We start from the raw sequence: 10,844 nt of genomic DNA, 5'->3' as shown, positions 1-10,844 counted from the left end.
ATGCTTCGGATCTCATGGACGGAACACAGAACAAATGACTCAATCCTCCAAGAGCTTAATATTCAGACTAGACTTTCCTCTATTTGCCTCTCCACCATCTTAAAATTTTTCGGCCATATTGCAAGAAGTGATGATAATCTTGAGAGACATAATTTCGGGAAACGTTGAAGGGCGCAGAAGTAGAGGTCGCTCACCTACTCGATGGACGGATCAAGTACAGAAAGCCAGTGGAAAAACATTCTCTGAATCCATGAGGGAAGCTCAGGAGAGAAGCCGATGGAAAGAGATAGTTGCTCGTATTATAGGGAATCACGACACTCAGCAATAAGAAAACGACTGAGGAGGAGGACCCATAAAAATCAGGTTACTACGATGTTATATCTTCCCTATGCTGTTATAAGGAGGTAAGTCGTAGACTCTTAAAGACGCTACCTGCAAGAAAATTGAGACTTTCGAAACATAGATTTATCGTCGAATCCTGAAGATATACCAACCACGTTACTAATCAGGACGTCTTATTAAGGATAAGACGTCTAAGGACAAGGAAGGCGTAAGATTTCCTGGTTGAAAAATCTACGTACGTAGTTAAACACAACAACCACAAATATTTTCAGAGCAGCAGTGTTGAAAGTACAGATTGCCATGATGATCGCTAACATACGAAACTGATAGGTTCTAAAAAAATTAAAATTGGGAAGACAATCCACTCTGTTAACCGAACAATAAAATACTTTTTGTATTGACATAACTATGGCATCGAGCTACAGGGTTTTGCTATTCGGAGTAATTTAGACATCATCCAGCAATTCCAAACCAAAGTGCTGAGGAGCATTGTCAACGCTCCTTGGATTTAAATTCGATCGCACGCACCAGACGAGGACTTGAAGCTATAGTTTCCACATTCTTAAGAAAGTATGAACTTATTAAAAATAAACGAGAAAAAAAAACAAAATAATTGCATCGATTCCACATAACAAGTGTAGACAACTAGATACAGCGAGAAATGCCTAACAAATCTTCAGCACTAATCACTACAATTATGAAGTAGTAAATAAATTTACCCATCTCGGTTGCTTTTATAACAGTATAAGTGCTGACATATTGGTCAGAAACATGGATCATCTCCAAAACACACGCAAATCGTCTGCTTGTATTCGAAAGGAAAATACTAAGAAGAATGGGCACAATCTGTAAGAATGGTATTTGGAGAAGGAGATATAATTTCGAATTGTTTGAAAAGTATAAAAAAAATTAAATTGTAGAAATATAATATTTTCAATAAAAATGGAAAGGACTCTACATGTATCAAGAACAAATGGACATTACCCATCCAAATGAACCATATTAGCAGTACCAATAGGAAATAGGAGTAGTGGTAGGCCAAGACTGAGATGGAGGGATGGTCTTGACTAGAAGAAGATAGGAGCAGCAAACTGGTAACAATTGGCGATGAACAGAAACGAATGGCGGAATAGACTGGGAAGGTCAAGGCTCAACTAAGGCTGTAGCACCATTGATAATGATGATAATTCTCTTATGATACTTATACATTTATAACAAGCAGCTTCTATTTAGTCGAGGCATTGAAGGATTGAAGTGTCGATTTTTTTGCAGTAAGACGGATTTTAATGCGGATTGGTGCGTTGGATTCGTGAGAATGTCAGGAAATTTTGTGAACTAATGTAATGAATAAGAAATCTCAAATTGCATTTGTGCATAAGAAAAATGCATTTCAAAAGTGTATTTTCAAATCGGCAATTATTATAAATTTGCAACTCGGTAAATTTTCTTACTAGGGGGTTTTTGGGGTTGCTGAAAACGAATATGAGGTCGGCGAGAGTGTGCAAACTACCTGGTGCCTGCAGCGGGTGTAATAAACGTCTTCCTCTGGAGTATTATGGTAATTTGTTAAATAATTGGTCCAAACTTGTAACTCGGGGGGTTTTTGGGGTCGCTGAAAATGAATATGAGGTAGGCTAGAGTGTGCAAAGTACCTGGTGCCTGTAGCGGGTGTAATAAACGTCTTCCTCTGGAGTATTATGGTAATTTATCATATAATTAGTTTAACCTCGTTACTCGGGGGTTTTTGGGGTAATCTATTTCCTTCGATGTAACTATAGTGATCGAAAAGGGTGGCATTTTTATTATAAATAAACATAAATTTTTATTATTATAAAATATTTATGGTTAAAAAAGTTCATTATACAAAATTTATCGTAATTTATCTTTAAAATTCATTTTCTTCATCATTATCATCTTCTTCTTCATTATTGCCTTCCTCTGTCAAGTCAAATGCAATATTTGTGCAATCAGAGCCTGCACAATTTTTGCAGGCTAAATTACAAACTAACCCATACTTCCTGCACCCGCATGAGTTGCCGCAGTCTGACTTACAACTACAGAATATTAAATTTCAAATGTTTGGAGGACCAGGTGGCTGAGTCATTCTGCCTCAGAATACCTGCCTTAAAAATATCAGCACTTTGTAGAAGGAACAAAGTTGTCATGAGAAGACTAAGAATTGGACATTGCCGTCTTACACATGGTTACCTGATGAGCCAGGGAAATCCTCCTTGATGTCATACCTGCAACACTCGTGTCACCGTCAAACACATACTAGTTGAGTGCCAGCTATACACGAACACCCGAAGACAATATAAACTGGATGAAGACCAAACCACCACTCTTAGTGATAATAGTAATTTATTTAATGTGATAATGTTTCTCAAAGACTCTCGGTTATGCTACGCCATATAAATGTTGTTTTTTATCATTTTGCTGATATTGTAATTTCTTAATTCTTGTAACTTAAACATATTGTAAACCTTACTTTTGTAACCGTGTCAATGGCCTACACGTTAATTTAAATTAAAAAAAATATTTTTTACACTTCTTTATACTAAATTATTTAAATAACAGGAAAGCAAAATAATAAAAAAAACGTGTTCTGTTTTGCTTACAGTGTAACCGTTATATTAGTGTATACAAACGTGTGAGAGAGAAAGGCAATAAATCCTACATGAAATTAGTCAAGAATGTATCAATACTTCCAACATAAGTTTAAGCGCCAAACTAAAAAAAAATGGTGATCCTGAACAAAATAATCATGTTTTTTATAATATCCTATGAAATTAGAATTTAGTCGTTGCGATATTTATTTTCAGTGATCTCAAAGACCACCGAGTCACAAGTTTGGGCCAATTATTTAACAAATTACCATAATAGTCCAGAGGAAGATGTTTATTACACCTGCTGCAGGCACCAGGTAGTTTGCATACTCTTGCCGACCTCATATTTATTTTCAGCGACCCCAAAAACTCCCGAGTAATGAGTTTAAGCCAATTATATGATACATTACCACAATACTCCAGAGGAAGAGGTTTACTACACCCGCTGTAGGCACCAGGTAGTTTGCACACTCTCGCCGACCTCATATTCGTTTTCAGCGACCCCAAAAAACCGCGAGTAAGAAAATTTACCAAGTTGCAAATTTATAATAATTGCCTATTTCAAAAGTGCATTTTGAAATGCATTTTTCTTATGCACAAATGCAATTTCAGATTTCTGATTCATTACATTAGTTCACAAAATTTCCTGACATTCTCACGAATCCAACGCACCAAACTGCATTAAAATCCGTCTTACTGCGCCAACAATCGACAGTAAGGCTTTTTTTTGTGCTTCAATGCCTCGACTAATTAGGGACTATCCACGTTTGGTAATGTGTTGAATTTTTAGCATCAATAATACCATTTATCTAGAGTCTACTAGAACATCAGAAAAGAGTGTCACTATCTGAAAGGCAAAAATATTCTACCTTAAAGCCACCACAAAAAAATATTGCATAAAATTATTGGTTCGCTTTAAAGTTACTAAAAAATATTACAACTGAATTTAAAATTGTTAATTACTCAAGAAATTTAAAATTGGTATTATTATTTAAACGAATATCCAAGATAAGAAGTTAAAATTTTGCTTTTTTGATTTGTTTAACATTGGTTTATTCGATTTTTACTTAATATAACCAAACAAAATAAAAACATTTAATCACAGTATTAATACTTTCAGCTGGCGGCTCCCAACGAAAGAGAACCGTTCTTTAAATGGCCAACGTTTTGAAAACTTTGATTCGCTATCGAACTAGGAGGGGGCTGACCGGAACCGGACATGTTGTTGTTGTGGTCGCCATTTGACGGTACTGGTGGACGATGTCCGTTTATAAGATGGTTTGGAAGAGATACCTGAAACAACAATATTCATATCATTTTTAATTTACTGCCTTGTATTACAAAATACATAAAAGTTTTGTACTACGACTACCAATTTATAGAATTATAAACAAGACATACACATATTATTTTCTTTCAAAAAATTAAAGTTGAACGAAAATATGTCTTCACTTTACTATATTTATTCTGAGATCTTCAATATAAATACAAGTACTTGGACTTCGTAAACCGGAAGCATATTATATTGATTCTCGTCTTGCTAACACTAGTCGAATAATATTATATCGCTTAAACTTAAACTATTTCGGCGACTTTAAAACAGTACTTCCGGTTGCAACTCTAAAAGCGGAAGTCCGACCTTTAATACCATCCTTGGGTTATAAGCTCGCTCAATATAGGGGAGAGTTGGACAAAACCGGGTACCACTCCAAAAACCGTCTATATCTTTTGCTATGTGAGAGCAGCAAATGTTTGCTGCAGATTGAAATATTCTCAAATGACTTAAGTTTGATTTGCCAATGTCAATTTTTAAAAATATTCTTAGATTTTTTATTTTTTTTTATTTTTATGAAAATATTGCAAAATACTCGGTCTTGTCCAACCGGTATGATAAAACCGGGTAGTAAATTACTATGTAAAAAGACTAATGGGCAGAAAATAAAAAGTTTTTTAAAAGTACGTGAACAAAAATCGAAAATCTATGAACAAAGTCACAAATAAAAACTTCATCTACATCATCATAGGCAGGCATCATAAGCCCATTTGGTGCAAGACACACATTTTATCCATCTTTCCTTCGCATTATAATTTGAAAATAGTTAATTGTAATATAGACACGCATCGTCATTATTATCTTCTTCCTCCAAACTCTCCAAAATTTTGTTTTTGGTGCAGCCCTTTTTACCACGTTTTTTCATTTTTTTTTTTGTCCAGTTCGTTTAGTTTTAATTTTTTACGACTGTAATTTTTTTAAATTTTTTCTACTACCTTTCTTACTAGCTTCTTCAATAGAAGAAGCCACATGTTGTAGTTAACTAAAAGCAAAAAAACCACTGCAGAAACTGAAAGTAACAACAGGTCTGATAAAATCGGGTACCCGGATTTGTCTATTTTCGGACTACCCGGTTTTGTCAAACTCGTAAACAAGACATTAAATGATATTTAAATTATGAAATAATATTCAAAATTTTAGGCCAAATTAAAGGTAATATACTAGGTTACATGTATTAAATTTTGAAATGGCCATTAGTTATTCATTAGAGGAGAAAACAGCTATAAATTTACCTTAAAAATCGAGTTTCCTGTATCAAAAAACAAGTGAGGTCTTAATGCTCCGGCACAGATTACTCAAATGAGGTAGAAATGAATACACACAACTGTTGGTGGTAAAGAGACACTGATTTTAACATTGTCTAATAGATAGCAGCAGACAGTTAGAAGAATTAAGGGGTACCCGGTTTTATCAACCTACCCGGTTTTGTCCAACTCTCCCCTACACCTCATTTGTCATTATATCTGGTCTAATGACGAATGAGTTGTATTTACAAAGTCCCTGGAAGAGACAGACTTGGATAAAACAAGGTTTTCAAAATGGGTAAAAACAATTTTCAGATTTATGAATCAATGTTTATATAGGGTGTTTCATTAGGAAACGGAAATAATTGACTGGTGCATAGAGGTCACTGAGGGAGTTCTAGATATACTTCATTTATTGCCTCACCGATTTTTATAACCGAGTTACAGGGTGTTTTATCGATTTTGTCCATTTCTTTCTGGACCCAAAACTTTAGAACCACCTTGTATTTTTCTTTTTTCGTATTTGGTTCACATACATATGTCTCATTTAGAACCCAAACCACCCAACTATGTACTAATCGTAATAAAAATTCATATACGGAATAAAAAAAATTATAAATTAATATTTGTGACCTTGAACCAACATCCTGTATATTGAAGTTTTCAAAATCTGTTTGCATATTTGAATAGAGCACAAAAAACTAAGTTTCATGGTTCGCTTCAATTTTTTGGACCAGACAATTTAATGACTTTAATTTTGAAATTACTATATTGAATTTTTTAAGAACTCTGAGATTAAAAAGTAGGAATTAATTACTAATAATAAATTATTAAAGTTAATGAATGAATACTCATTTTAAAAATATTCAATAATTATTTACTATATTGGAATTACCCAGTTACTAATTGCAAGAAAAATCTATTTCCGGATTAACAAAAAATATAAAGTGAGTGTGTGTAAACAATACCCCGTATATTCAAATTTTTAAAATCCGTTTGCACATTTTTGAAAAGTGCACAAAATCTAAGTTTCATTAGTTTTGAAATTATATCGAAATTTTTCTCAATTCTTAGAGTTCCTAAAAATTTCGATATCATTGTCGATATCATTTCAATTAAATTGTCGGTTCAAAAAATGAAAGCGAACTATTAAACTTTTATTTTTATGTCCTTTTCAAATGTGCAAACGGATTTTGAAAATTTCAATATACCTACAGGGTGTTGTTTCAATGTCACAATTACTTTATATTTTTTTGTTAATCAGGACCTGGATTTTTCTTGTGATTAGTAAGTGGGTCGTTCCAATGTGGTTCCAAATTATTTTTAAAATGAGTATTTATTCATCAACTTTAATAATTTCTTATTAAAAGTTAATACTACCTGCTTTTTAATCTCAGAGTTTTTAAAAATTTCAATATAATTTCAAAACTAAAGTCATTAAATTGTCTGGCCAAAAAATTGAAGCAAACCGGTAAACTTAGTTTTTTGTGCTATTTTCAAATATGCAAACGGATTTTGAAAATTTCAATATACAGAGTGTTGTTTCAAGGTCACAATTAATTTATAATTTTTTTTAGTCCGGACGTGGCGTTTTCTGGCGATTAGTACTTAGTTGGGTGGTTTAGGTTCTAAATGAGACATATGTTATCAAATATCAACAAAATATATAAGGTGGTTCTAAAGTTATGAGTCCAGAAAGATATGGGCAAAATCGCTAAAACACCCAGTAACTCGGTTATAAATATCGGTGAGGCAATAAATGTAGATATCTAGCACCGCCTCCTCAGAGACCTCTTTTCACCATTCAAGTATTTTCGTTTCCCAATGAAACGCCTGATGATACCCTGTACATATATTTGGTAAAAATAAATCTTGTTATTATTTACTAATTTAAATTATTTGTTTAGGGCGAAAGGCGCAAAATGTCGCCTGTCAAAATTTTCAATGTGTTTTAAATGTATTCATTTTTTTTTCGAATCCTGAGAAAACTAATAATATAAGTATTTTTGAAAAATTTAAACGCAGTAGGTATAAAAGATACATTATTACCGAGGGCCGAAAGTCCCTTAGAATAACCAAAAACTTTTTTTTGAATGCGATATTTGAAATTAAAGGCACACTAAATTTTCTCTTTTTTTCCACCCCTGCATTTACCCCTTATTTTTTTTTCACCCCTTATTAAAATAAACATTATAGAAGTTTTCAGGGACTTTCGGCCCTCGGCAATAACGTAATCTTCAATTCTGCGTTCAAATTTTTCAGAAATACTTATTATTTTTTCCGGATTAAAAAAAGAATACATTTAAAACACATTGAACATTTTGACAGGCGACATTTTGCGCCTATGCCCTTAACCATATTGGATACATTTTCACAAATGCTCGCCAAAGTATTAACTGTTTTCGATTGTTTAGTTATAATATAAAACTGGTGAAATATCGTGTATTTTTTGTTCTACCAGTAAAATTATAAAAAGAGCTTTCCTTTAAAGTAAACCACTCATTTATTTTTCTACATAGATACAGACACCTCATTATTTTTAAAATAAATCTCCGACAACATTTAAGAAGAAAACGAGACAGTTTCTACAATACCGGAAATTTACAAATTCGCGGAGTAATGAGAAAACCAAGCACAAAATTATTTTTTACGACCATTCAGTTAAAATTTTAGAAGATATTATACAGATTGTCTCTTTTACTCTACGGTTTATTTGTACTTTATGTAAAGAATCCAGAGTTTAGACCATTATAATCAAATCTTGAGGAGATAAAAAAATCTTCTTTTTCTTTAAGTTCCATCTCCGCGACGAACGTTGGCAATCATCATGACTATTTTGACCTTCGAGGCAGCTGCTCTGAGCAGTTGCCTTGAGCTACAACCAAACCATTCTCTCAGGTTCTTCAACCAGGAAACGCGTCTCTTTCCTACGCTTCTCCTACCCTCTATTTTTCCTTTAATCATGAGTTTTAAGATGTTATATTTTTCGCCTCTCATCACATGTCCGACATATTGCAATTTCCTTTCTTTTATTGTGTTTTCAACTTCCCTCTCTCTGCCAGTTCTCCTTAACACTTCTATATTCGTGACTTTATCTACTCATGAAATCCTTAACACTCTTCTAAACGCGTTAAGTCGATTTATTGCATTTCGATTTAATGTCCATGGTTCTGCTCCATAGTAAAGCACATTATGTTCTTTTTCTTTCTTCAAGTGACGTCTCCTAATCGGAGGTTGGATATTATCATTATTATCTTTACTCTATCCACCGCTGCGCTAAAGAGTTCTATAGATCTGCATCTAAACCAGTCCCTTAAATTCTTTAACCATGTGTCCATGTTATTCTAAGCATCCTTCTGTAACACCACATTTCAAATAAATGTAGCTTATTTATGTGTTCCTGCTTTAATGTCCAGCTTTCAAGTCCATATTGTACTCTTACTCTCAGTTCTATAAGGTCTTTGTTGCAGAGAACTGTTTTCATTTTTACAAACGCATTTCTTGCTATTTCTATCCTGGTCCTTATTTCTGTTGTTTGATCATTTTTCTCTGAAATCCAGGTTCCTAGGTATTTGTATTTATCAACCCTTTCTATCAGTACATTTCCCAAATGTATGCTTGTTTGTATGTTTGTTTTCTTAGTTATTATATTCATTTTTATATTCATTTTTAGTCCATATTCTTCACAGAAATTGTTTGTTTTGTTTAGTAGTAATTGGAGTTGTTCAGCAGAGCTTGCCATAATCACGGTGTCATCTGCATATCTTATGTTGTTAATAGATCTTCCGTTAATTATTATTCCTTTACTTTGAGATAGCAATGCTTCTTCAAAAATGGCTTCACTATATGCATTAAAAAGTAATGGAGACATAATACATCCCAGCCGAACTCCTCTCCTGATTTCAATTTCTGAACTGGGTTCGTTATCTATTACAATTTGTACTCTTTGGTTCCAGTAAAGGTTTGTTATTATTCGTAAGTCCCTTTTGTCTATGTTTTTTGTCTTAAGAATTTGGAATAATTTTTCATGTCTTACTTTGTCAAAAGCTTTCTCGAAATCAACGTAACAAACATGGGCATCCACATTCATGTCCATGCATCTTTGAGCTAACACATTAAAAGCAAATAACGCCTCTAGGGTTCCTAGTCCGTTTCTGAACCCAAACTGACTATCATCTGTTCCTTCTTCTAGTTTTTTATTTATACGACCATGTATCTATTATTATCAAGAATAATTTGAGAATGTGACTTACTAATGATATTGTTCTGTATTTACTGCAATCTTTAGCGTTTGTATTTTTAGGGATAGCACAAAAGGTTGAGAGTAACCAGTGTTTTGGTATGTTTCCTGTTTTGTACACTGTGTTAAACAAGTCTACGATAATGTCTAAAGTTTCGTCATTTATGCATTTTAAGCTTTCTACTGGGATTTGGTCTGGACCTACTGTTTTACCATTTTTGCTGTTTTTTAATGCCGATTTAATTTCTTCTTTTAATATCTTTAAAACCGTATCATCTTCTACTTCGACTTCCATCTGCTCTGTTCTACTGTCTTTGAACAATTTATTTATGTATTCTGTCCATCTCTTTAATTTTTCGTTAGTACTCAACACAAGTTTCTTATCTGTAACTTTTAGTATTCCCGGTTTTCTTTTTCTGTTGTTCTGAGTTAATTCCTTAATTTTTTTATGTGTGTTAAAATTATCATGTCTTTTCTGGTGTTCTTCTATTTCTGCGAATTGTTCTTTTAACCATAGTCCTTTAGCCTGCTTAATTTTGGATTTTATTTGTTTATCCACATTTTTGTACTTCTGATTATCTTTGTTTTTATGCTGACGTCTTTCTTCCATTAAATCTAAGATTTCCTCCGTCATCCATTGTTTCTTTTTGTATCTGGCTGGTGTAAGAATTTCTTGTTGACATTTTTCTATTTCTGTCTTTATTAATAACCATTTTGTCTCTGTTTCAGTATTTTTCTGGATTTGTTATTTAACATTCATTAAACGGTTATTAATTTCATCTGTCAGGCGTTGTTTTATGAGTGGTTTTCTTAGTTTACTTGTATCGATTTTTTACATCTGTTGTTCTGCGTTTTATTATTTTCATTTTGAGCCTAATTTTGGTCACTACTGGGTTGTGATCTGATCCTATGTCGGCACCTGGATAGGTTTTTGAAGATATAATTGCGTTCTTGTATCTTTGTCTAATTAATACATAATCTATTTGGTTTCTTACAATTCTCCCTTCTTGGTCTGCTGTTGACTTTTAGGTATATAGTATTCTCTTCGGTATTTTAAACAATGTATTAGTTATGACAAA

The 10,844-nt window shown here is 33.1% G+C and overlaps 1 protein-coding gene across 1 annotated transcript in view; it reads right to left on the bottom strand.

Moving 5' to 3' along the window:
- Window positions 1–3,602: 3,602 nt before the first annotated feature.
- LOC114330423 (LIM domain only protein 3) overlaps window positions 3,603–10,844 on the bottom strand; it is a 111,102-nt gene continuing 103,860 nt past the window's right edge. The window contains exon 3 of the mRNA XM_028279766.2: window positions 3,603–4,241. Coding sequence (XP_028135567.1) covers window positions 4,065–4,241 — 177 coding nt within the window. The 3' untranslated portion in view covers window positions 3,603–4,064. The remainder of the gene's footprint in view (window positions 4,242–10,844) is intronic.

This window comes from Diabrotica virgifera, chromosome 6 (genome assembly GCF_917563875.1).
Source record: "Diabrotica virgifera virgifera chromosome 6, PGI_DIABVI_V3a".
In the NCBI taxonomy this organism is placed as follows: Eukaryota; Metazoa; Arthropoda; class Insecta; order Coleoptera; family Chrysomelidae; genus Diabrotica; species Diabrotica virgifera.
The sequence above is the reverse complement of the archived record's forward strand: the minus strand, read 5'-3'. Positions and strand labels throughout refer to the sequence as shown.